General features: G+C 64.2%; 2 protein-coding genes across 4 annotated transcripts; both read right to left on the reverse strand.

Moving 5' to 3' along the window:
* Positions 1-349: 349 nt before the first annotated feature.
* Positions 350-1479, reverse strand: TSSC4 (tumor suppressing subtransferable candidate 4). The gene has a single exon (XM_051966513.1). The coding sequence runs from the start codon at positions 1464-1466 to the stop codon at positions 600-602; it is 867 nt and encodes a 288-aa protein (XP_051822473.1). The 5' UTR covers positions 1467-1479; the 3' UTR covers positions 350-599.
* A 2671-nt stretch (positions 1480-4150) lies between these two features.
* On the reverse strand, positions 4151-26335 carry CD81 (CD81 molecule). 3 transcript variants are annotated; one of them, XM_051966516.1, is made up of 8 exons: positions 26316-26335; positions 11587-11701; positions 8649-8746; positions 7655-7729; positions 6651-6755; positions 6424-6525; positions 6015-6101; positions 4151-5882 (listed from the first exon to the last, which is right to left on the reverse strand). In XM_051966516.1, exons 3-8 carry the CDS (start codon positions 8712-8714, stop codon positions 5820-5822), a joined length of 498 nt encoding a protein of 165 aa, XP_051822476.1. In that variant the 5' UTR covers positions 8715-8746; positions 11587-11701; positions 26316-26335; the 3' UTR covers positions 4151-5819. The 3 variants fall into 3 exon arrangements, with proteins under 3 accessions (XP_051822476.1, XP_051822474.1, XP_051822475.1); XM_051966514.1 differs by lacking the exon at positions 26316-26335 and adding an exon at positions 26269-26289; XM_051966515.1 differs by lacking the exon at positions 26316-26335 and adding an exon at positions 25575-25873.

Here is a 26335-nt window from a genome sequence, read left to right on the forward strand (position 1 = left end):
GCCTGGGGCCACCCTCAGAGAGCAGGACTTGGAGCCACTCTGGGAATAAAACCCACCCTGTGGGGCTGAGGATGGATGCTCCAGGCCCTCGGTGGCCCCACTGCCAGGGCTATGCCCTCTGCCCCTGTGTCACCTAGCCAAGCTGAAGAGGGGCCGGTCTTTTCCCAGTATTGCCCACGGCCAGCATGAGAATCGCCAGGGACGGTGGGTTCCCCTCTCTGGGGGTCTTAAGCAAAGGGTCAGAGAACCCTTGGTGAGGTTCTCTCCTGGGTTGGCAGCCGGGGCTGAGGGAGCCTGCTGAGGCCGGGGCCCTTGCCCACCTGGCCAGGGAGACACTAGAGGCCCAGACTTCAGAGAAACCTTTTATTGTCTTCACAAGGACAAAGCAAGCCAGAGGCCTGGGGGAGGGATGGACAGCAAGAGGCCGGGTGCATTCCCCTTCCCTGCTTCTGCTGGTCGGGTTTTGCTTTGGATCCCTTGTCTTGGGGGACCTGGGGGAGGGGGGTCAGGACGGTCAGGCGGGTACAAGAACTGGGGCATGGGCTGCGCTGGCCAGGGAGGGCCTCCAAGGGATGGAGCTCGGAGGCTGGAGAGACCCCTCAGGCTTCCTCCTTCTCTTCCTCCCCAGTCCCCTTGGGCCGAAGGTGCTCCCTGCTCCGCTTTTTGCTGCCATGGAAGCCCACGGGCTCGGTCTCACTGGGCTCCGGGTGGGCGGCCTCCTCCTCCCCCATGTCCGCATCCTGGGGCTCCTCTTGCCTCCTGGGGGGCTCCTCTCCCTCCCCCTCTCCCTCGGGACCCCCTGCCGAGCCCAGGTGGCCCAGAGCCACCGGCTCCTCCCCCGGCTCCCTGAGGTCCCCTGGGGGCCGCTTGCGCTCCCCGGTCTTGGCAGGCTTGGTGAACACAATCCTGCCGGCCCCGCGGCTGGAGGGGTCCTGGTTGAAGGAGGGAGAACAGGTGTCTGGGGGAGCGGGGCTCTGAGCCCCTGCCCGCCTCTTCAGGTCCCCGAGGAACTCCAGGGCCACGGCGCGGTTGCTGCGGTCGCTGGTCTCCGGGACATCGTGCAGGCTGTACTTGGTCCAGCGCTCGGGGTGCGCCACGTAGTCGGGGAGCGGGGGGCGGCTGGGCGCGGGCGCGGGAGGAGGCAGGGGCCGCTTGAACGGCTCCCCCAGGGGCCGGGCCGCACCCTCCAAACCCCCGAAGATGCTGTGGCTGCGCAGGGAGAAGGTGGGGCTCGTGCCGCGCAGGAGGAAGGGCCGGGAGGGCGCCGTGGGGGGCTGCGGGGGGGGCTGCGGGGAGTCCCCCTCCTCCTCCTCCTCGTCCGCAGCCTCCGTGTCCAGGTCCGGCCGCTCCCCGGAGGTCAGCGCCGCCGCCAGCCCGTCCTCATCGTCCGAGTCCGAGTCACTGAGCGCGCCCGCGGCCCACGGAAGCAGCCCTACGGAGGCGTCGCCGCCCCCTCGGCCTGCCATCACGGCCACACTGCCGACGCCTGCCTCAGTTTCCCGGCTGCGACCCCTCCTTCCCGCTGCGGAAGGTGGGTGGCCCGGTCCTGCTTCAGGCCTCTGCGGAGGATAGGACGCCGCGCTAGTGGGAGGGGAAGGGAGCAGAGCCTGTGCAGATGGGGAAACTGAGGCTGAAAACAGACACTCTCTGACCAGGGTCAGTCACAGGGAGGGAAACTGAGGCACGGCTGCTCCGGGCTCGGCCCGAATTCGGAGACCTGCCTCGGCTAGAGCAAGTCTCCCCAGGACGGTAGCTACCATCTTGGGCCTCGAGGATGAGACGGCCCCGCCCTCACCCGCACGGTTTTCTGGGAAGACGAGTCCCCGTCCCCCAAGCACAGCGGCCATCTCGGCCCGAGGATCGTCCAAAGGAAACGACAACCCCCACAATGCAACACTGGTGATGTCACAGCCAGGGGATCTCGGCACGTGACCTGCTGAGAAAGCGAGGCCCATGGCCTTGCGCATGCGCCTTGGCTTCTGGGGAACGTCCTCGCGCAGCTTCCGGATAACGGCTTTTCGGTGTTGGGGCGAAGGGGGAGGGGCAGAACAACGAGCGGAGGATGCCCACAATGCCTCGCAAGGCTGGGGGGTATGGGTCGCGGCAGCACTTCCAAAGTACTGGAGTGCAATAGCTCCGCCTGCTGGAACCACCCACGGCTGCATGCTCCTTCACTCCGCCTTGCGGGGACAGGGAAAAGAGACCTTGTATGTGGATGATGGATGATTGACTATCTTTTTCAAAAAGGGAAACTGAGATCTGGGCGGGGGGGAGGGGGAGAGAGGAAGCGGAAGGACTGCGAGGAGAAGCTGGGATCAAGGGGAGGAGCTATAATAAGCCCGGATGTTTTCCTCGGCGCTCCCGTGGGCTGACGTCACTTGCTGTCTTAGCGCCTGGAGGGGCTCCGGCGAGAGCGCACACTCCGAGCTGCCGGCCCTGGGGAGGGGCTGAACCGAGGAGTGAAGGAGGGGTTCAAGCCGTCCTTTGAATGGGAGGGGACTTGGAATGGAGAAATGGAAGGATTCTGACGTCACCTAATACAACCTCCTTCACTGACAGATGGGAAAACTGAGGCACGGAGATATCAAGTGACTTGGAGTCCGTAAACCGTGCGGGGGGAGGAGGGGTTGCCCCGTGACCGCTGTCCAGTTCCCCCACCCTGCTCAAACGCTGACCTGACGTCAGCCCTTTCAGTAAATTACTGTGACTCCCCCTGGCCTCCAGGATCCAGCATTCGAAGAAACCCTCCTCCCGATGACTCCGGGGTGTTCTCCTCCTTCCCCACAGGAAACTTTCCCCGGACGGTCCAATCCTTATTTAGAAGCATGTTCTTAGAGAATAAGGACTGCCGAGGCCCGCATGCAGTAGGCGCTTAATGAGCGCTAGCAGCTCGGCCCCACTGTCTCCCCTCTCAGCCTGACTGGGCGGGCCTCGGCAGCTGCGCCCGAGCAGCCACAGAAAGCCGCGGGAGGCGGGACTTGGCCAGAAGTCCGTCGCTCCATTGGCTAGCGGACCCTGCGTCGCTACATTGTTGCCTCTTGCTTCCGCCCTAGGAGATGGAGACGGTGGGAGGAGGGATTGGGATGGAAGTGGCGGAGAGAACCTGGGGGGAGGGGAGTAGAGGGGCGTCTCCCGTGAGGCTGGGAGAGGGGCGGGGCCTTCTTTTAGTTACTGTAGCCCCTTGTGGTTACTGTAGCCCCTTCTTGTGGTTAATGTAGCCCCTTGTAGTTACTGTAGCCCCTTCTTGTAGTTAATGTAGCCCCTTGTAATTACTGTAACCCTGGTGGTTACTGTAGCCGGGCCCGTGCGTGGGAGAAGCCCCGAGGCTGCCCCGCCCGCCTCCCATAGGCCCCTAGCTCCTGCTTCTAAAGCGGGGTGCCCAGCACCTTCTTGCAGGAAGCCGTGCTTCGCAGTCTAATCCTGACGTTCTAGGTCTTCCCAGCCAGCGGCGCCGACCTGCCCCCCTTCCAGCCTTACGGGGAAGACTGAGGAAGTGCTTGCTCCTCATTTCTCCTCCCCCCCTCCATTCTCCAGGCCTCTCTGAAAGCCCGCCCTGCCCCCCCTTCCCGTGGGGGGCCCCACTGCGCCTGTCTGGTGGGAGCTGGCTTCCCGGAGTCCTCAGTCTCCCTCTCCCGGTCAGGGAATCATCATTGGCCCGAAGGGTCAGAGTCCTCACTGGTGCCCCACCCCCAACCCCGTGCTAGAGAATCTGAGAAAGGACACAGCAGGGTAGCAGGGTGGAACAAGCCCCAAACTCGCTCCTCTGGGGCCTCAGTTTCCATTTCTGTAAACGAGTATTGGGCAAAATTTTTCTGGTTTTGCTTTCTGTTGTGACTCTGTTGGCCCCATTTGGGTTTTTTGGGTGGAGATGCTGGGGAGGGGGGTGGTCTGCCCATTTTACAGATGAGGCAACTGAGGACTTGCCCAGGAGGTGTGAGGTTGCATTTAAACAACCAAGGGAGCCTTCCAGACTCCGGGCCCACTCTGGGCCCAGGGATTACCTTAGCTGGCGGCTGTTGCTCTGAGGCCCAGGGCCAAACTGAGGGCCCTCCTGTGGGAGGGGGCCCAGCGCCAAACTGAGGAGACCCTCCTCTGGCCCTCCCCCATGGAGACTGTGGCTGCCCCCCCCCAAAAAAAAGCAGCAGGCGGCTCACCAGAGTGCTTGTTTTATTGGATACATGGATTGAGAGGAGTCACATGGGGGGTGAACAGGCAGACAGACAACAGCAGGAGCAAAGGGGGTGGGGGACCCTCGGGCCATGCTGTCCCCCCTCCCCCAGGCAAAGCCGGAGAGGGTGAGGTGGGGTGGGGATCACTCGAGGCCCCTCTTTTTCTAGACGGTCTTTCCTGGGTCTATCCTAGGCCCCTCCTCCCCCGGGTCCTGGCCAGGGACTAGTGTCCCAAGCACAGAGACTGCTGGGGGCCAGATGCAACAGGTGCCCCTGCCCCCCCCACCTTCCTGGCAGCGGGCCAGGGGCCACCCCTGGCTGGGATGGCGCAGACACCTGGGGCGCTGGGGGCCACAGCCGGGCGAGGGTGCGGGGCCAGGGGAGACAGGCGCGGGGCCAGGGGGAAACGGTGCAGGGCAAGCATTACTTAGGTCAGTGTGAAGCGCACGCGGGAGGAAGGGAGGAGAAAGGCAGAATCTGGGCCCAGCGGGCTCCGGGGAGGGGCTTGGTGGGCAGGGGAGGGCCGAGCTCGGTGGGTGTCTCCTCCCTGCCCTCCCACCTCGGGCTGCCCCTCGGGCTGGGTAGGTACAGGAGCCCGGTGGCAAGAAGGGATCTGTCTCGGGGCATTGATGATCCCACCTGCCTTTGGACCTGCTGGGGCCTGGACTCCAGCCCTGGGCAGGCAGCCGAGGCGAGCAGGGGTCAAAGGCCTCCCCCCCAAACCCAGCACCTTTGACCCCTCCCAGACGGCCACCCACGGAACAGATGCTCAGGAAGGCCTGGCTGCAGCCCCTGGGCCAGATTTGTGGCCCGGAACATACCGAGAACATACAACATCTATGTAAACATATATACATGCATGCCCATGGTGGCACCGAGAGACACTGAGGGCCCCTGCCCCTCCCCCCACAGACATTCTGGGCAGTTTTCCTTTAAGGCTTTCTAGGACTCCATCACCTGCTGCGCCCCGTCCCCACCGCCCCAGGCAGGACACCCCGGGCAGGGCTGGGGTGGGCTGGGCCTGGGGCCGCACGTGGTCTTGCAGCCTCCCCCCTGCCAGCCCCCTCCCAAAGCAGAGCCCAGAGGGAGGGCTGGCAGGGCTGTGGCCGCCCGGCCCCAGGGGCTCCCGCCAGGCACGGCTTCCGGGGCCACAGCCGGCCCGTCTGGGCCCGCCGGGACCCACCGGGCACTGTCTGGTTCTGGTGCAGGGGCCTGTGGGACGCCCGAGGCCAGGAAGGGTGAGAGAGTCAGAAATGCTGCTCCAACAGTAGGTGGGGACCAAATAATGCAGATGGGTTAAAAAAAAGAAAAGAAAAGGCCACAGCTGTGAGGGGGAGGGGACCAAGGGCTGGTGTCAGCCTGGGAGGGCTGCCCGCCAAGCCTGCCCTCCTCCCAGGACGCCCCGGCTTCACCAAATGCCTGCAGCCCGGCCCGGGAAGGGACCCGTCACCTCGATTCCAAAATCGCCCCCCAGCCCAGCCCCCCAAAGTAAAAATGCTAGTAAGTACTATAGGGTAATATCAGAAACATTTCTATACAGAATTCTCTCCACTTCCTTCAGCCGCCTTCTGGTCACTCGGTGCCAGTCTGGGGGCGCCCCTTCCTCTCCCGCCCGCCCGCCCCTCCCAGCAGCCCCAGAGGCGTGGCCCCTCAGTACACGGAGCTGTTCCGGATGCCGCAACACAGGACCATGCTGAGGATCATCTCGAAAATCTGCAAGGGGAGGGGGCGCATTAGAGGGACCCGGGCCCCATCGCGGCCACCCCCTCCTCGGCTCCTCCAGCGCGGTCTCCGGAAATGCCCTCTGACCCCCGAGGCAGGCCCGGGCCAAGCCCCGGCACTCACCATGATGACGGCCACCACGATGGCGGCGATGCCGATCAGGTACAGCTTCCCCGAGAAGAGCTCGTCGATCTTCTGGTGACAGTTTGCCTGCAGGAGAGCAGAGGGGACCGGTCACAAGAGACGAGGGAGAGATCAAGGTGAGGGAGCGGGCCGAGGGGACCAGGCTGAGAGAACAGGCCAAACCTCTGGGAGCCAGAAACTGCCAATGGGAGGGAAGGACCCAGACCCAGAGAGAGCAGTGCAGAGACCCAGATGGGTGCACATACAGGGAAGGAGAGCCAGTGAGAGGAAGGGGCTCCTGGGCAGAGCAGGGGCACGACCCACGCGGAGATCCCAGGCACAGGCCCCGCTGGGCAGTGCTCTGGCCGCCCCACCCCCGGCCCGATTCCCCACCTGCCTGGGACCTCACCTTGAAGGAAACGGTGAAGACGTTGCTCCCGCTGGGGCAGAGGTCACTCTTGGAGGCTGCTGTGATCAAGGAGGTAAAGGAGTCGGAGCCGCAGCAGCCCAGCTGGAAGAGAGGACGGAAGTGGCCCCGGAGTCCGTGACCGGGCCAAGCCCCCCCACGGGCACCCGGCCACGCCAACCCCTCCAACACCCTCCCCATCCCTCTCCTGCCCCTCTCCCCCCCCTCACCGTCTCATGGAAGGACTTGACCACGGTCTTGGCGTTGCCCGAGTTGCTCTCCATCACGGCCTTCTGCAGCGCCTGGTCATAGAACTGCTTCACGTCCTTGGCGATCTGGGGAGAGAGGAGGGCGGTGGGAGCCGGGCAGGGCCGTGGGGGGCCGGTGGGCCTGGCAGACAGCCCTGGAGCTGGGAAGCCCGACCTCGGGGCGCCGCCAGCACAATAAAGTGACCGTGCGGGCAACCTCGCCTCCAGGTTTGTGATTGAGGGAGCCAGAGACCCCGCGGCCAACGTCACACAGCTCTGACTGGCAGGCTACGGCCAATGGGGGCGGGTGGGAGTGGGGAATGGGGCTCCCGAGGGGGGCGGGCATCCTATTTCAGGAGCCCCCAACACTGACGGGTCAATTGGCACATGTGCCCTCTCCTGCGCCCCATCCTGTTGGCTCCCGATGCCCCACAGCCGCCCGGCCTCGGCGCACCCGAGCCCAGCCAGGGACGGGCTCCTTGGGGGGGGCCGAGGAACCCAAAACCTCGGGAGGACGGAGGATTTCCAGTCACACCCTCCCCGGCAGGGGCTCGTACCCCGGGATGGCTCCGGGCCCTGCCCTGCCCCACAGCTTTGCCCCCAGAGGCGGAGCCGGTAGCTGAGATTTGTAAAAGGAAGAACCTGCCCTGGGCGGGGCAGGGGGTGAAGGACAGAAAATCAAGAGATCTGATGGGCCCCCTCCCCAAAGTCCTCCCCCGAGGAGGCCCCGTCTGGGGCGGGCCAGCCGCCCTCTGCCCGGAGCCCGCCGGGGATACCCTCGCTGCCGCCTGACTCACCGTCCTCAGGAGCTGCCCAGGATGGCCCCGATGCCCTCATGGGCTTGGCAGCCGGCCCTGAGCCACAGCCCGCCCAGCCTTCTATCCAGCGGGCCTCCCAGCGGCCCCCCGCCCCGACCCCAACCATGGCCCAGCTCCTTAACCTGAACCCTTAGGGCTCCGGGACCCCGGGCCGACCCCCCAGCTTACCTTGTCCCGGTTGACAAAGCCCCAGATGCCAGCGGCCACCTCACAGGCAAACAGGATCACCAGGCAGGTGAAAAACTGTCCAAAGGAGAAGGGAGGGGTCACATGAGCCCTGGCTGGGGGGGTGGGGGGGAGAAGGAAGGGGGTAAGAGGGGATGGGGGTAGGGTGGGGTGGCAGGGGTCGGGTTCCCCAAGCTACCTAGTAACTGTCCCCAAATTGGGGGGGCTAGTTCCCCTTGGAAAGGGGAGGGTCTGCACTGAATGACCCCTGGGGTCAGTGCTGCTGTTCTGCCCCCACAAAGGGCCATCTGCCAGCTGGTCTGACAGGAGGATTTGGGTTCAGAGACCCCCGAGGCAGGGGCAACCTTGGGCGGGAACTGGTGGTGAAACCCAGAGGCTGATGAATGGCAGGGCCCCCCACGGCCCAGCTCAGCGGGACCAGACCTTCCCCCCGCCCCGCCCCGGCTGTCTAGTGACTGGCCAGGTGCGGCCGGCCTCGCTGGGGTCACAGCAGCCCCTCCTTCCCAGGATGGGGGGAAGAGGAGGACGCCTGAGGGGGCACTCGGCCCTGGCTCCTTCCCCGTGTCCCCGCTTCGTGCCCACACCAGGCTCGCTCTCCCAGCACCTCCCGGCTGACCCCAATGATGGCCAGGTCCCGCCAAGATCTGCCGAGGCACCTTCCCAGGTCCGGCTGTCCTCCTCTGGGGGTCTTCCTTAGGCAGCGCCCACACCTGCCCGCCTGCTCCCGCCAGCCAGGGCCCGACCACATCCCAGGGGCCCGGCTCTGTGCCTGCAGGAGGGGGCCCCGGACAGTCCTGGGCCGCACGGTCCTGGGCACGCCTAGGGACGGGAAGCGGGTCCTGGGCACGCCTAGGGACGGGAAGCGGGTCCTGGGCACGCCCAGGGACGGGAAGCGGGTCCTGGGCCTCCTCGGGGGGCGGGCAGGTTCCATGCAGGGAGGCGGGCGTTCCTCCGTGGAAGGCGGCTGGCCCCTTACCGTGCCCAGCAAGCATTGGGACTCCTGGATGGCTCCGTAGCAGCCGAGGAAGCCCACGAACATCATCACGGCGCCCACGGCGATCAGGATGTAGATGCCTGGCGGGGGAGCAGACGGGCAGAGACGTGAGCTGGATCCCCCAGGGCCCCCCAGAAACCCTAGACCCCCAGACCCAGCAGCTTGGGGCTCCTCATGGAGCAACATGAGGGGCCGGGGGACTGCCAAAGAGCAGAAAATGGTGCGGGCTGGGAAAGCCGGCCCTGCTTCTGCCCCCAAAGGCCCCGGGGCAGGATGCCAGGCCCACGGCTGGGGAGCCTACTCCGAGGGGTCTCAGCCACAATCTCAATCGACCTCTGGCCCGTGGCCCCCCTCGGAACTCGAACCCACACTCCATGGCTCTCCCAGGCAGAACGAGGGGCCCGCCGGCCTGTCTTGCCTATTGGCGGGCTGTGCCCGAGGCCGCCCTGCACCACAACTGGGCCCGGTTTGCTCTCAGCCGTGTTGGGAGACAGCGAAGGGCGGGGTGGGGGGCCCCGCTTGGGAGGCTCCGCCAAAGACCCCTCAGTATGGATGAAGCGCTCCAGGACGGCCCAAAGGCGGCGGGCACTGCCCACCCTCCACCCCCTGCCTCCCTCGGTCTCTCTCTTTTAAAAATAACTGTAACAGAACAGGCTGGTGAGCCTCTGGTTGCCATGACGATGCCCCAAAATCGCAGCACTGAACTCTCCCAGGGTGCCCAGATGCTCGCTGGGCCGGGGGACGGGGAGGGAGGAGGCGGGAGGCCCCAGAGACTGGGGGGAAGGGCCTGCCCCCCAGGGCTCCCTCTCAGTCTGCATCAGGGACAAGAGGGACTCAAAATAGCCCGTCTGGCCCCACCACGCTTCCTGTTCCCAGTGCGACTGAGAGCAGAGCGTCGGCCAGAAGGGGGGGCGGTCCCCTGCCCCTCCTCTCCAGCCCCCCGCCCGCATCCCGGCCCGCAGGTTCCTCATCTGGCCCCTGAGAAGGCTGGACCGGCCCTGCAGAAAGGCACCTCAGACCCAGTCCCCCCCTTCCCCCCAGAGAGAAGGACTGGGGGGGATCAGTGGGGGAGAAGGGACCACATGGGGAAACTGAGGCCAGGAGAGTTTGCAAGGTGGTTACAGGGAACGGGGATGGGGTTGGGGCGGGAAGGGGACAGAGGAACTCCACAGGGAAGTCAGAGGGGGAGGGCACCAAGTGGGAGGCAGAGCTGGAGCAAAGACTCAATGGAGGGGGGCGCACACCACGCTCAGGGGCCAGGGGCTCTCCCACTATTGGAGCAGAGGCAGGGTGACCCCCAACGCTGAGGGTGAGGAAAAGGAAGGGAGGCAGGGAGGGGCCATGGGAGAATCCAGAGAAGGTAGACAGAGCTGAGAGACAGAACAAGAGAGGCAGAGACAAAGAGACAGACAGAAAGAGAGATGGAGAGAGACAGAGAGAACACAAGAGACAGAGGAACAGAGACAACGAGAAAGAGACAAGAGAGACAGACAGAAGGACAGAGATAAAGAAACAGATGGAGAGACAGAGAGAGCTAGAGACAGATAAGAGAGATGGAGACAAAAATGGAGACAGATAAAATCAGAGCCAGACAGAGGCAGAAGGAAGACAGAAAACAGACGGATGCTGTGGAGTCGGGCCGACCCGCATTCAGATCCTGCCTCGGATATGCACTGCAGGACTGTGGCCGACTCACTTCCCTTGTGCCTCAGTTTCCTCCTCTAAGTCCAGGCCGGAGGTCCTCTGAGAAAAAGACAGGGGGCAGGGGCCCCCCCTGCTCTTCCCCCAGAGCCAGGGCTCTCCCCAGAAAGCTCTCCAGGCCGGCACAATGCAGCCATTGCCCTTCAGACACTGGAGCCTCCCCGGCTGCGGGGAAGTGGAGCCGCGGGCTCCCGGGCCCTGCTCCCCCCACCTTGCCGGCCCCCCCCCAAGGGCTGGCTTGCTCAGCCCCAGGGCGTCCGGTCGGACATTCCCCCCTACCCACTCACCCCCAGAGGCCTGCAGGAAGCTCGGCAAGGGGCAAGGCTCGGGGAGGGGCTCCTGGGGCACTGTGGCCATCCTTGGGACCAGGGAAGTCCCTGACCTCTCTGGCCAGCTCCAAGGGCCCTCCTGAGGCCGCCCTGGCCAGGCCCGGGCCCGTTCTGCAGGACGGCTTCCGCTGCCCTCAGATGGCTGGGGGACCCGGCACTGGGGCTGACGGAAGGAGGGGCCCTGAGCCCTGCGGCCCCCGCCGGCGTCCCCACCTCTCCAGGGCACGCCCCAGTCTGGGCGCCCGACCCGGTCAGCCTGCTGCAGTCAGGGGGCGCGGCCGCCTTCTGCTGCACCACAGCCATGAGGAGAAAGTGGGGGCTCCTCTCAAGGACAACCAGCCCGGGGGACCCCCCATCTGACCCAGGGGAGGACAGTGGGTGGGGTGCTCTAAGGTTACACAACCAGTGAGCACTGGGATTGGGCACTCCCAGAGAAAGGACAGGGTCATCAGGGAAGCCCCCCCGCTGCACCCCCCAGGCTGAGCATGCTGGGGACCAGAGCAAGGACTGACCAGAGGGGCTCTGCCCCACCCAGAACCCACTGTCCCCCCAGCAGCCTCTCTGCTCCTCTTCCCTCCCCCCCCAACAGCCGCTCTCCGAGAGCAGCCAAGAAGCCAAATAAGGCTGTGGGAGAGGGAATGCCAGGGAGGCCCCGCGGCTGCAGGGGGACGTGACTCGGTCCCGGCTCCTCCCTCGGGGCCGGGCCCAGCTGCCTCCCTCCCTCTCTGCAGCGGCTCAGCCGGGGCTGAGCTCCAGGGGGCTCCCAAAGGGATCCAGCTGCCAGGCCGGGGCTCCCACAAACCCCCCATCACACATCACACAGATGGGAAAACCGAGGCCCGCCAACAAGAGGCAGGCAGACCTCCCCACCCCCGCGGGACCCCACTTACCCACGTAGAAGGTGCTGGGGGCCGGCTTGTCATCGAGATTCAGGTGCAGGATGCTGGTGGTCTGGGAGTCATGGCGGAGCCAGAGGGCCACGCCGAGGATGACGCCCCCGGCCAGCTGCGGGCAGAGAGAAACCACAAGTGATTCCAGGGAAGGGGTGTGGCTCCTCCCCAGCCCTGCCCCTGGTGCCCCCAGGAGCTGCCGGATGCCGCCCCGGGAGGGCTGGGACCCTCGGCCAGGGCCCACCCCGAGATGGCTGCGGTCCCTCCCCCCTGCCACGGACTGGGCCTGTGGAGCAGACTTTGGGTCTGGAGGCCGGCCGACAGAGGAGGGGACCCTGCAGGAGGGGCCCCCTTAAAAGAACAGCTTCTGGGGGTCGTCAGGCGGCCGCCCCTCCCTGGGCTCAGCCCCGGACGGGCACCTGGAATGGGGGCTCATGGGACGGCGGCACATGGAGGAGCGTCGAATGCCAGAAGAAGACCGGGGGGGGAGGGGGGGCTCCGCACCAGCCCGTCAGAACAGATCTTGGAATGGCACCGGCCTGGCTCCAGCCTCTCTGGGGCCCCGGGGGGGACCAAGGCACAGAGAGTCGCTGCTGTGACTACATCCCCAGCAACGGCCCCCGGGGCCGCTCCGAGGCCGTGCTCCCTGGGGAGCACTCACACACATCCCACTCACATGTCACAGAAGAGCTGGAGACTTCCCTCCCCAGCCCCACCTGTCTCCCACCTCAGCCTGGACCGAGCCCTGCTGAGACCTGGGCCCAATGGGGCCTGTTTCCTCCCCTCCCCCCCTCCCCATTTATCCTCCCTCTCCCTCTGTCCGGGCTCCTTCTCTTTGACAGACAGACATGACCGGCTTCCTCCGACCTCCCAGACCCTGCCCTCTCCCCACTGTCCTCCTAGACCTCTCCGGCCCCCACTGCAGGGCCCCCCCACAGGGGTGCTCTACCCACTGCAGGGGCTCTGCTCTCCCCTTCTGACACTTCTGAACCCCCTACCCCCCTTACCACACCTTCCAACCCCATCCTCGACCAAACTCCTCTCCAAAGTGACCAGTTTTCTCACCCTCGTTCTCCCCGACCTCTCGGGGCCCTCCCCGATTCTCTCTTCTCTGAGTGTTTCGGGCTCTTCCCAAAAGCCCCCCTCCCGGTCCCTCCCTCTCCCATCACTCCTCTGACTCCTTTGCGGGATCCTCCTCCCTCTGACCCTAAGGGTCTCCTGCCCATCACGGCCCCTCCCCTCCTGGGCAAGCGGTGGGCAGCTGGACGACCCCAATCTCCCGCCCCGGCCCTTGGCTCTGCCCTCGGTGGGGAGGAGGCCGAAGGGTGTGGCCCCCGAAGGCCGGCCCCGAGAGGGCCCGCCCTCGCCTCATCGACCCCTGGGAGGCGCCCAGGTTTCCCGGGACCCCGAACCTTACGGTTACTAAGCTTCTTTCCCTACGCCGGGCTGATCGGGCCACTCCGAGGCGGTGTCACAGAACACTCCGTGGGGGAGCCCCTCGGCGCCCACCCTGGGCCCGCCCATACTGAAGGGAACCAGTCAGATGAGCCACCGTATGCAACACGAGCACAAAATCGGGAGTATGATAGCAAAGAAGGAAAAAGCAAGAACAATCTAGTCGTCACTAAGCACTAATTAAGCACCTACTGTGTTCCAGGCCTGGGGCTACAGACACATGGAGGCTCAGGACCAATGTGGGGGGGGAGGGCCAGTGGGGAGCAGGGGGGTAGGACCAGCAGAGGCTCTGGCCCGGCCAAGCACAGCCGAGATCCTGTGGTTGTAATTGCTCCGGTAAATGTCTTTCTATCTCTGTGTCTCTGTGTGTGTGTCTCTCTGCGTGTGTCTCTCTCTGTCTCTGTTTCTGTCTCTTTCTCTGTCTCTGTCTCTGACCCTCTCCAGCCCCTCCAGCTCCAAGCTCCTGCTTGGAGGCCTGGCAGCTCATTCAGAGGCATGAAGTGGGCCGGGTCCAGGAGGGCGCCCCCAGCCCCCAGCCTCCCACCTCCCACCCTCCCTTCCCCCCTGCCTCCCGCCTCCCACCCTCCCACCTTCCCCCCTTCTTTCCCCCTCCCCCTCCCCCCCCCACCTCCCTGCAGTGAGGAGCCTGACAGGAATAAACAGGCGGCCTCCCCACGGGCCCAGCTCCCTTTGGGAACCACCTGCCTTCTTCCGCCTGCTTTGTTTGGGGACAAGCCCCGCCCCCCAGTTCTCTTATGAAAATCTAAGCTCCTGGTTCTCCCCGGCAGAGCTGGGCCCTCGAGGGGCCTCCCACGTTTCCCCGGGGCCGTCTGAAGGCGAGGGGGCCCCTCCCAGAGCAAGGTTCTACTTCTGCTTCCGCTTACGACTGAGCTCCGGAGCTCCCCGAATCCCAGCCCCCCAAGAAAACTGAAAGGGGGAGGGGGCCTGAACGTGCTCCCCACACACACCATGGGGGGCAGGCGCTCTCTTCCAAGGGAGCGGCCCCTTTACCATGTCTTCCCTCACAAGGTCACGGCGGGTCTCTCTCTCCAAAGATAATTATCCCCATTTTCCAGGGGAAGAAGCTGAGGAGCTCAGAGGGAGAGTGAGCCTCCGGGGGGGCGGGCTCTGACCAGAGAAAAGCGGCAGGTGGGAAAGAAGTAGGGAAACCTCAGCAAGGGAGCTCAAGGGGCCAGGCCCCGGGCGGAACGAGGGTGGGCCCGGAGCCTGGGACCAGGGCGGAAGTGCAGATGGAGGCCCCAGGCCGGCCTGTCCAGGCCACAAGCGGTCCCCGTCCTCCTGAGGGACCAAAGGGAGGCAGGTCACCTGAGCTGCGGGAGCCAAGCGGGGTCAGCGGCCCTGGCCACCATCGGCCTCTGCGCGCAGAGCCGGCCCGGCGGGGCGGCTACGCGAGGCTCGGCCCCAAGGGGGCGCTGGGCCCAGAGCCAGGGCTGATGGATGCGGCTCAGCTGCCCACACAAAGTGGCTCCCGGGGACGGGCGTGCTAGGGACACCTTTGACGGCGGGAGCCCGGCCTGGAGAGGTGCTGGCACCGAGGGCATCCATTCGTGGGAACGGGGATGGGGGACGGGGGGGGCGGGGCTGGGGGCAAGGCTGGGCTCAGGCCTCTGGCAGGAGTCACGAAGACAGAGAAAAGCAGAACAGAGATGGAGGCAGTGTGTGAATGTGTGTGATTGTGTGTAAATGTGCAATTGCATATGTATGTGTGTGAGTGTGCGATTGTGTGTGTGAGTATGTGATTATGTGTAAGTGTGCAATTGTATATGTGTGAGTTGTGTGAGTGTGTGTAAGTGTGCGATTGCACATGTGTGAGAGTGTGTGATTATGTGTATGTGTGCAATTGCATATGTATGTGTGTGAGTGTGCGATTGTGTGTGTATGTGATTATGTGTAAGTCTACAATTGTATATGTGTGAGTTGTGTGAGTGTGTGTAAGTGTGCAATCGCATATGTATGTGTGAGTGTGCGATTGTGTGTGTGAGTATGTGATTATGTGTAAATGTGCAGTTGCATATGTGTGAGTGTGTGCGATTGCATATGTGTGAGAGTATGTGATTATGTGTAAGTGTGCAATTGCATATGTGTGAGTGTGTGTGATTATGTGTAAGTGTGCAACTGCGTGTGTGTGAGTGTGCGATTGCGTATGTGTGAGAGTATATGATTATGTGTAAGTGTGCAACTGTGCATGTGTGAGTGTGTGAGTGTGCAATTGTGTGTGAGAGTATGTGATTATGTGTAAGTGTGCAATTGCAAATGTGTGAGTGTGTGTGCAATTGCATATGTGTGAGAGTATGTGATTATGTGTAAGTGCGATTGCATATGTGTGAATGTGTGTGATTGTGTGTAAGTGTGCAATTGTGTATGTGTGAGTGATTATGTGTAAGTGTGCAATTGCATATGTATGTGTGTGAGTGTGCGATTGCGTGTGTGAGTATGTGATTATGTGTGTGCAAGTGTATGTGTGATTGTGTAAGTGTATGATTGTGTATGTGCAAGTGTGTGAGTATGTGTAAGTATGATTGTGTGTAAGTGTGTGGTTGAGTATGTGTAAGTGTGTGATTGTGTGTAAGTGTGCAATTGTGTGTGTGATTGTGTATGTGTGAGTGTGAAATTGTGAGTGTGTGTGAGATTGTATATGTTTGAGTGTCTGATTGTGAGTGTGTGTGTGTGTGTGTGTATGAGTGTGACCCCCCTTGCCCCCTCAGGAGGCCTTTCTTTCCAGGGCTCAGGAGTCCCCATTCACCCTGCCCAGGAGCCCCTCCTGGCGTTTCCGTTTCCGGGTGACAAATGGGCACTTTCAGTTTCTGTTCCGAAGGAGAAATGAAACACACCTGAAAGCCAAAAGACAGGAGGAGGAGACTAAGGAATAAGGGAGGGTGGAGGCTCTGGGCAGGGAGGCTTCTGTGATCAGGGACTTGAAAAGAACCTTTTGTTCTTTGCCCCCTCCCACTGTTACCTTCTCCTCCCAGAGTGGAGGCTCCTTGGGGGCAGGGAGCGGCTCTGCAAGGAGAGAGGAGATTAATCACCCAATTAATGAGGAATGGGGGAGGGGCGCCCAGGAATCTTAGGGCTGCTGGTCAGAGGTGGGAGGGACAAGGGGTTAGGGTTAGGGTTCCCAAATGGGAAGACTGAGTAACCCAGAGAGGAAAAGTCTGTGAAAACCCCAGGCTCCCGAGGCTCGCGACTCTCCGGCCACAGCCCAGGGAGTCAGGGAACCGCTGGCTTTGGATCTCGGGCTCCGGCCCGAGGTCCCGGTGACCGCTTGGGCATCTTTTGATCTCTCTGACCTTAGTTTCCTCATCTTTAAAATGGGTGCCTCCCTGCAGAAGCTGCTGTGGGGCTCCAGACCAAAAGCGCCTCGTCCTGGGGCTGGGGAAAGCAGAGGGCAAAGGTGGTTCCAGCCGCCAGGACCACAATCTCGTCCTTCAGAGGGCGGAGGAAGCCCACGCTGGGCCTGCGTCCCCCCCAGAGAGGACCGGCCGCTGGGAGCCTGCGAGGGGAGGGACCTCTCCTTCTCGGGGCCGGGGATGGCCAAGGAGGGGAGAGCTGGGCCGCCTGGACCGTCGGCCCCGGATCTCGAGGAAGGGCCGGATCCCGAGAGACCCCGGCGGTCCAAGGGCCGGCCCGTCAGCCAAGAACGGCCATGCACTTGAGGTTATTTTCCGGTGCACATTGCTCATTGCTCTCTGAACCGTGTTGGGAGAAAAAAAATGGGGAGGGGGGAGCAGAAAAAAGGAGGGAACCTCCGGCAAATCTGCGAATTTCTGGGTCCAAATGGCGTTTTCTATCTAAAGCTTATTGGGATTGTGGGCCATGGCTTGTTCCGTTAAATATAATACATCCTTATTTACAAATGTAAGAGCCTTCTCAGCTGCCCCCTCCCTGCCAGAGACAGGGGCAGGGCACCGGGCCCCTGGGGGCGGTTTGCTGACCCCCGCTCCTGCGGGCAGTCTGGGGGGCTGGGAAAATTCCCAAAAAGGGAGGTGGTGGCAACAAGGAGAAACATCAGGAACTGTCCCAGGAAACAAATGCGGCCACACAGGGAGCTCCCCATCCTCTTGTAGAGAACAGATCCAAAGAAGCAGGGGCAGAGAAGGGACCCAAAGAACCAGGAGCAGAGAAAGGACCCAAAGAACCAGGGGCACAGAAGGGACCCAAAGAACCAGGAGCAGAGAAGGGACCCAAAGAACCAGGGGCACAGAAGGGACCCAAAGAACCAGGAGCAGAGAAGGATGTTCCGGGTCAGCCACGGCCCCAGGGGCACCACCAGCTAGCAGACCCTCCCTTAGAGTTGTGCCTCGATTATCTCTACATTTGGCAGCATGGACCCCGGGAGCTCTGCGGGTAACCGCTGCCTGGCCTGGGAGCAATGGCGGGTGGGCCTGCCGAGCCCCCATCGGTGACAGCGGGAGTGGCCGAAGGCTGAGGGACAAACACTCGAGGCCCGAGGGGACCGGCCGGGCCGGCTCACACCTGGCAAAGCAAGTGCAGCCGCTGAGCGCGCGCCGCCCCAGGCCCCTCAGTGCCGGGCCCCGTCTCTCGTGGGAGCGACCCTCGGCCAAGGTCCCGGCGGATACCGAACAAAGGACCGAGAAGAGTTTGCCCGAGGCGGCTCTGAAGGGCGACAGGCTGCAGTGTCCAGCGGGGACAGCCGGCCTTGACTGAGCCCCTGACACGCCGGGAGGGAGAGGAGCAAAGGGAGCTCTGGACAAGGGAGCCAGGGTGAAGGGGGATGGGCTCCTCATGGGGGCCACAGAGCAGTGGTGGGAGCTCCAGGGGGTGGGGGAGGGGGCACACAGAGTCTGGGTCTCTGCAGAAGAAACCCAAGCGGTCACTCCCTCCCATGTCCGGCCCTAAGGCCTGAGAGGAAGTCTGGGAGGGCTCGGCTCTGCTTGAGGGAGGTTTCCCTGAGTTCCCGAGGTGGGGGAGGTGGAGGGGGAAAGGAGCTCTGCAGCTGGCCTGAACTGGACACAGGAGAGGGGAAGTGGGGGGAGGGGCTCTGCAGGGCCTGGAGGGGAAGTGGGTCAGGGGATGTCCGCAAGGCCTGGAGTGAGGGGAGGGGGGGATCTCTGCAGGGCCTGGAGTGAGTGGGGGGATCTCTGCAGGGCCTGGAGTGGGGGGGGGGATCTCTGCAGGGCCAAGGACCCAGCCAGGCCCTGGGGTGACAAAGCTGGCCAGGGTCCTGGTCCCTAGCGTCACCTCCAATTCCCCAGAGGCCATGATGAAGACTGAAGCTTAAGAACAACTGCTCCCCCACCCCCTGCCAGGGCCGCAGGAGTTCTATTAGAGCTGAAGCCTCCACAACATACAATAAGCTGCTCCCAGGTCCCCTTCCCTCCTAAGGATGGACTCAGAAGACAAATGGAGCCTGGTTGGGGGAGGGGACAAAAGAGAAGGGCCTGGTTGGCAGGGAGGGCCAGGAGAGCCCTCCCCACCCCCACCCCGCCCCCTCTGGGCAGCCAGAGCCTACCCAGAAGCCCCCAAGGTGGGTCGGGCATAGATGGGGCAGCCTTCTCTGAAGGAAGGATATTGGGGGGGGGGGGGGGTGGAATGGCCTTGAGGTCACACCACCCAGAGCCGGCTGTGGGGACGAGACCTCGGAGAACAGGAGGCCGAGCATGGATTCCCTGCATTGGGAAGCGTCCCCCTGTTCTCCATTCAAAGGAACATGGCGCATCCCACCAGGACCTCCCTGGGACCTCCAGCACCGTCTGATGCCCACCGGCTAGCAGACCCTCCCTCGGAGCCCTGCCTCCGTTATGTCTACATTCGGCAGCACGGACCCCGGGAGCTCTGCGGTAACCGCTGCCCGCCTGGAAGCAATGGGGGGTGGGGCTGCCGAGCCCCCATCGGTGACGTCCCAGAGCGGGAGCGGCCGCAAGAATGCTCTTGGGGACAATGGGGGGGGGGGGGGACACGAATCTCCTTGGATGGCAGAACTCAAATAGAAAAGCATCAATGCCAGGGCCTCCCAGGGGTGCCCTGAGGTTCCCTGCCCGGCCCTTCCTGCTTCACATTCTCACCAGCACCTCAGAAAAAGGGAGCTCCAGGCCCACGGAGCCCCAGGCCCACGGAGCCCCAGGCCCAAGGAGCCCCAGGCCCAAGGAGCCCCAGGCCCAAGGAGTCCCAGGCCACGGAGCCCCAGGCCCAATCTGATGGAGTAAGACTAAATGCAAAGTCTGGCTCCAGGGCTCAAGGAATCAATTTCCTCAGGGTATATTTCAAAGCCGTGGGGGATGGGTGTTATGGGCCAGAACTTGAAACAAGGAGCTAAGGCAGTGGAATTGATAGAGACCATGGTTGTTGAGCCTGGTGCTTGTGGCTAGAAAGGAAGGGAAGGAGATGGCTCAGTGGATAGAGCACTAGCCTTGAAGTCAAGAGGACCTGAGTTCAAATCCAGCCTCAGACACTTAACAAAACAGAAAAAGTGAGCTGAGCCAACCGTGGCAATGGCAATCCCAAAAGTCTCTCCTTCCCCTTCCTTTTCCACTCCCCTGCCTCCACCCACCAGAATCGTCATTTCCTATACAACACATCAGGACTTGCACAAAGAGTGGGCGGGGGCCATTTTTTCTCCAAGCTTATCTATTAATAGAGTATGGTCCAATTACTATTTAGCCTCATGTGCTTGGGACCTCAGTGCATCAACTCAAGCCTCAGCCCATTACAGGTGCTGACCAGTTCTCTGGTTCGGTCCATGTTCTTGGTACTTACTAGAGTCCTACAAGATTCACACCTTTGATAAGAGACCATATGTAAGTTTGGCGCCTCAGCCAGAATTCCGTGGGGGAGATCCAGAAGCCAGAGAAGGAGGAGGAGCTCAAGCTCTCAGAACCAAGGCCAGACTGAGCTCTCAGAACCAGGGGCAGACTGAAAGGCTCCCCCGAAAACAAGCTGAGCCCAAGGGAAGGAGACAATCAAGGATTGGGACTTTAAGCCCTGGCTGCGTTTGGGGTGATTACTGAACTGAAACTAAGCCGCTCCCAGAGACCCCAAGAACCCTGCTCCCAGAGAACATGACTTTTTAGAGTTACCGCTGGCAGCAGCTTGGGGGCAAGCAGCCGGATCGGGAAGGCCCCGGGGCGGGCAGGGTGGTGACGGCCTTCCGGGTGTCCCGGCCACATCCAGCCTCCCATCCTGGCCGGGCCCAAAGCCAGGCGAGGGGGCTCAGCCCCGCGGGCCACAGCTCGGGAAGACCGCTCGGGTCCCGGAGAGTGTCCCAAAAGGGTGGGGGAGACATGGAGGGTGTTCCTCTCAGCCCAGGGAGGGGGGGTTCTGACCTTCAAGCACTAGAGGCCCCCAAGATTGGGAGCATTTTAAATGTCCTGGGCTTGGCCGTGGCTTCTCCATCACAGGGGTCAGGGAGGGGCCCTCAGCCCCTCCCATGGGGCATTTCTCACCTCTGCTGGATGGGGGGGGGGGGGGAGGCAGCATGGGCCGGGAACAAGGGGACCCCCTCCTGAGCAGGGGCCGGCCCAAGGCATCCTGCCCTTCTGGAGCTCTGGGACCTCCAAGGGCATCTGGCCAGCTGACTCACGCTATAGATGAGGCAGGTCCAGGAAAGCGACAGGCCCAAGGCCCCCCAGGAGCTGGTCACAAGCTCTGGGCCTCCAGATCCTCCCACCCTGGGGCCTGGCCAGCTTCCTCTCAAAGGTGAGGGAGGGAGAGGGCGCTGGGAACATGCGTCATCCTCCCGTTTCCACAGACAGAAACAAACGAGGGGCCCCGGGCATGAGACCAGAGGGGCCCCGGGCGTGAGACCAGAGGGGCCCCGGGCGTGAGACCAGAGGGGCCCCGGGCGTGAGACCAGAGGGGCCCTGGGTGTGAGACCGCAGGGGCCCTGCCGGGTTCGGGGGCAGAGGGGCACATCACCCAGAGGCCCCGGTGTCCCCGCCGGGGAGGGGGGGGGAGGTGAATGGTTTCAGATTTCCCCGGGAGTCCTGCCACAGACCCTGCCCGAAGGACTGTTCCAGGTGGGCTCCCACGGGGCACCGCATCTTCCCTGGGGCCCCGGGGCTCAGCAGGCGACAAGGGGTTGGGTTCTAATCCCAGCTGTGCTGCAGGCCTGCAGCTCCCCAAACACCCACTTCCACAGCAGTTCTGCTCTCACTTCCTCCAGGAAACTTTCCTAGACTGACCACCCCAGACACCCCGTCTGCCCTGCTGCCCCCGCCCGGGTCGTCTTGCTGGGGCAGGGCCCAGGTGCCCCTACCAGGGAGAAGGTGAGGCCCGAATGAAGGGAGGGGGCTCTTCTACCTTCTCCCGTGGGTCTGAAGACCCACTAACCCTTCCCAGCCTCCCCTGCCCTCAACACGGGGCCCAGAGTGAGGGGTTCTGAGCCAGCCACAGCGCCAGGGGCCCAAGAACTCAGCCCTGATCCCGGAGACATCCGGAGCCGAGCCCCGCCCCCTCCGTGCTGAGCCCCTTGGCGGCCCTCTGGCCTAGAAATGCCCCCTCAGAATCAGGAACTCCAGCGCAAAAAGGGGAAACCAAGGGTGTGAAGGCAGACGGGCCCAGCTCCTGGCTTTCCAGAGAAGACCGAGGCAGTCCCCCACAAAACTGCGGGAAGTGGAGTCACCCGGGGCTGGGCAGGAGGAAAGCCCCAGGAGCTTTCTGTGCCACCGGGCCCAGCCAGACAGCCCAGGAAGAAACTGGCTAAAGAGTCCGGAAATCCCCCACCCAGCCCCCGGGCGCGGGCAGGCGGGGCCTTTCTTTCCCCAGCCTCGGCGGGAGGGGGCCGGGCCGGGGCTGCTGGGGGCCAGCTCCCAGCCCACAGTGCCATCTGACCAACCAGCATCGCGGGGATCGGGCAGGCGGCCTCGGCCTGGCCCACTGCCACCCAACAGACGGAGCCTTCCCGGGCCAAGGGAAGCCTACTGTGGGGGGCTCGGCCGCTCCTGCCGGGGGCAACCAATTCCAAGGGGCCTTTCAGCAAGTGGCCCACCTCCAAGCGAGGGCCAGCCTGGGGGGACCCAGAGATGAGTCAGGAGGCGGCCACCCCTGACCCTGCTGGGTGACCCTGGCTAAGGGCCGCCCCTCCCTGGGCGGCAGCTTCCCGATGAGCCCTAGCTGGAGGCCCAGCCTCTCCACAGGGCTGACCCAGAACCCCCTCCCCCCCGGCCCTTGGTCCTGATCAGGAAGGTGCCAACAGAGGAGCTGGCAAGCAAGCTCAAAGGTGGGCCCGTTTATCTGCCCGGCCACCTGGCCTTCCCGAGGGCGCTGGCCCAACCGTCAGGGCCACGGCCCGGGAGCCCCTGCCTCCGCTGTGGCTCCCCCCTCCCCCCCAAGCCACCAAGCTCCCAGCAGCCAGCAGGTCGGGGTTCGAGGTCCGGCACATCCCCTCTCCTGGCTTCTCCCCTGGGGGTCCCCCGGCCGCAGACGGGCTCCCGGCATCTGTACCGGAGAGCGTGGGCCGGAAGGAGGACGGAGTTGCCAGTTAAGAGAGGCCCCGAGACCCAAAGCGGACTACATTTCCAGTCCCCTGCTCTTAGGGGCCACTGAGACGCCTGCAGGCCACAAGGCGTGCCAGGGCCCCTGTGCCCCCACCATGCCAGCTTGGTGCCCTAGGCACATCATGGCCCTGGCCCCCCACCAGCTGGGCCCCCAGCCCTGCCAGCTCTTCAGGCCTCCTGCCCCAGGACTTCCCGGCCACGAAGCCCCAACAACTTGGTTGAGACACAGCCAAGCAAGGGGTCCCCGCGAGGGGCTTGCTTTTTGGTGTCCCACCCCCTCCAGGCCCAGAAGTGCGGATCTTTCCCCAAGCTGGACCCTCCCTGGTCACCCTAGGAGGCGAGCAAAGTGGGGTTCACACCCTACGTGGCCATTGGAAGAGGGAAGTGACTTGGGATCACAGACCGAGGGGAAGAGGACTCCGATTATCTCACACGTGGGGAGCCGAGTCCAGAGAGTGGGCAGACTTCCCACGCCTGTCTCGGGCCGCGCCACGGTCACAGCTGGCACTAGACTCCAGCCCCCCCCGCACCAGCCACGGGCGAGCCGGCCCGGCTCCTGGCTGCCAGATGAGGGCTCTGCTGTTTGCTCCCCCCCCCCGGGCGGCTGGCAGGGAAGCTGTCCAAGGGATAGCTGGGCATCGGTGTCCAGCAGCAGGGCTGGAGCCCAGGGCACCCCTGGGTCACGGAGGGACTTCCAGGCAGCCCCGTCCCGCCTCCATCCCAGACCCACCAAACCTGCCCCACTCCGCTCAGCCCCAGCTACCCCAGACGCCCTCCGTGAAGGGGTGCAAAGGGGTGAGACGGCAGCGTTCCCCGGGACAGGAGGTGGGGGGAGGAACAGGCCCACAAGCGTGACAGTCCCACCTCCCTCTGCCCCCGGCCTGCCCCCAAATTAAGCCACAGAACCTGAGAATGACAGGAAACCCAAGCGAAACACCCCGCCCCCTCCAAGCAGAGCCACAGGAAAACAAAACAGAGCGCCAGGAGGAGGAAAAGCCCGAGGGGCCCAACAGGTAACCCAGGGGGGTAACCAGAGGAGCAGCCCCCCCCCCAGGGGGGCGGAGCAGAGCAGGGCGCGGGCACAGCCTGAGCCCTCAGCAACACTGAGCAGGAAGGGGCACAGGAGGGCATAGCCCCTGAGAGGAAGAGGGCACAGACACTGAGGGGAAGGGGACACAGCCACTGAGGGGAAGGGGGCACAGCCACTGAGGGGAAGGGGGCACAGCCACTGAGGGGAAGGGGGCACAAGAGGGCACAGCCTCTGAACCGGAGAGGGCGTTGGAGGGCACGTGGAGGCCTGGATTCAAATTCTTCAGAGACACAGGCTTCAGGACAGTTTGCTCACTAGTAAAAAGTTGGGGGGGGGGGGTTGTTTCCCTCCCCAGGAACTAAGAGCAGGGCCCTTCACCCTGGGAGAGAAATCCGAAGATTACACAGAACTCAGTGGCCTTCAGAGCCAGGATCCTGGCAGGCAGGACAGGGGGCAGGGGCAGGGCCCACGTGCCTGGGACGGGCACACTAACTTGTTTGCTCACCTTAGAAAGCAGCTGGAACCCAGAGGGGGCTACAGGATTGACCTGCCCCCGGCCCCAGGAAATGCTCATGAGGGAGGGGGGTCTTTCCTGTCTCAGGCCCCTTTCCCTCCTCCCTCCTGTCTCGAGCAAACATCCCCTCAGTCCCTTCCTGCCAATTCTGGTGCGTGTGTGTGTGTGTGTGTGAGTGTGTGTGTGTGAGACTGTGAGTGTGTGAGAGTGTGTATGTGTGAGTGTGTAAGTGTGTGTGAGAGTGTATGTGTGAGTGTGCGTAAGTGTGTGTGTGTGCAAGAGACTGTGTCTGTGTGGGACTGTGTGAGTGTGAGTGTGTGAGTGTGTGTGTGTGTGTGTTCGCGTGTGTGCACGCGCGAGCCCTGGGGCCAGGGATGAGCAGCTGAAGAAGCCCAAGGAGCACAACCTCCCCTGACAGGGCCAGGACCTCACACAGGAGCTGTCCAGCGCCCACCCCACCCCCCTGGGTCTCCCCTCCCTGGAAGGGGGCACAAGCCTGGTCGGGGGATTCACGATTGCCCCCTTCCTGAAGCCGGCCCTCCTGAGGGGTCTGGGAGAGAGGGGGGACAGGGTGGGCCTGGGCTGGGCAGGCCCCAAGGGAAGTCTCCAGCAGTTCTGGGGAAAGGGGAACCCAGGGGCCAGAGCCCTGCTTCTTGGCTCCATTGACGCCAGCCCTGAAATGGGGGGAGAGGGTTGCAGGCCCCCCTCCCCACCTGTGGCCTTGCCTGGTCCTGAGGATGAGTAAGAAGCCCTCTCCCCGCGGGGGGTCCCAAGTCCTTCTCCTGCTCCTGAGGCTACATAGGCGCGGGGGTGGGGGTGGGGAGGGGCTCCCCCAGTGCCCCCCCAGCTGCCCGGAGAGCCTGGGAGGGGCCCAGAACCCCCATCTGAACACACCCCAAAGCTTCTGCGGAGAGCAGCCAGATTCGAAGGCTCCCCAGCAACAGCTGCGTGGGATCCGGGAGCTGCGGGGCTCCCGCCCCCGGGCCGCTCCCCCTCCCTCCCCCCAACGGGCCTCAAGGCAGCCACGCAGGCCTAGGAAGGACAGACCGACAGACCGACAGACCGAAGCTCACAGGTGGTTGGACAACTTCACCTCAAGGCCGCTGGGGACGCCCCGCCCTGGGGCTGAACTGGGCGGGGGGCGGCGGGGGAGGGGGGGCTTCCTTGGCAAACCACCCCCACCCGAGGACGCCCGCGGAAGCAGCTCCATTGTCTATGCCCCCCCCCCATATCCCCACGTATGGGCCCTGCGGGCCCTGCACACCCTGCACACACAGACGTACACACACACACACACACACACACACACACACACACACACACTCACACAGTCACACTCACACGCACGCACTCACACTCACTCTCACGTACGCGACGGCGGGCGCAGGCGGCGACCCTCCCCAAGGCCAAGGGCGGCCAGCCGGCCCGTGGGGCCTCCCGGGAGGGCTCAGGCCTCCCCCCCGCCCCCGCCCTTCTGATCGCCGCCTCCGGAGGCCGGCCCGCGGCCCCCACTCACCCAGAAGACGAAATTGAAGACGAAGAGCAGGTATTTGATGCACTTGGTGCAGCCCTCCACCCCCATGGCGGCGGCGGCGGCGGGGACGGGGCCGGAGCGGGGCGGGCGAGCTGGGCTGGCTGGGCGCGGCGCGGCCGGACGCAGGAGCCGCGGCAGGCGGGGGCTCGGGGCTCGGGAGAGGCTGGGGGGGCGCTCGGGGGTCGCGCTGGCTGCTCGGCCTCGCTCGCCTCCCGCACTCCGCAGAAGCCGCCGCCGTGCTCGCTGAGCTCACCGCTCTGGCTCGCCCCTGCCCGACTCTCAGTGGCCACCCTCCTCCCCCGCCCCCGCCCCGCCCTCCCGGGACAGGCACCGCCCCCGCCCCCACCCCCAGCCCTCCGGCGCCCCTCCCCCTCGGCCAGCGGCTCGGCGTCCGGCCTGCGGGGGCAGGGCCGGGGAGAAGGGCGGGCGGCGGGCCGAGGGGCGCCCGCGCCCCCTGGCCCCGGCTGGCCCGTACCCCCCTTTCCCTTCCCCGCACCGGGCCCGGGCCTGAGGCGCCGGTGTCTCGGCCGAGCTCCGGGCCGGGAGACGGAGGCCGGAGCGGCCCGGCGCAGCGCTGTCCAGCGCGGTCCGGGGCGGCCGCGCTGCCCGAGATAAGGCCGGGAAACCCCGGCGGGTCCCCAATCACTGCAGCCCGTGGTGGGCCGGAAGGGATTACCCAGGCGTGGGCTGGCCGCGGGGCCGGGGGCCGCCGTGGGTCCTTACCCGGGCCTAGCCCGTCCCTT

The sequence above is a fragment of the Antechinus flavipes genome, chromosome 6 (assembly GCF_016432865.1).
Source record: "Antechinus flavipes isolate AdamAnt ecotype Samford, QLD, Australia chromosome 6, AdamAnt_v2, whole genome shotgun sequence".
Taxonomy (NCBI): domain Eukaryota; kingdom Metazoa; phylum Chordata; class Mammalia; order Dasyuromorphia; family Dasyuridae; genus Antechinus; species Antechinus flavipes.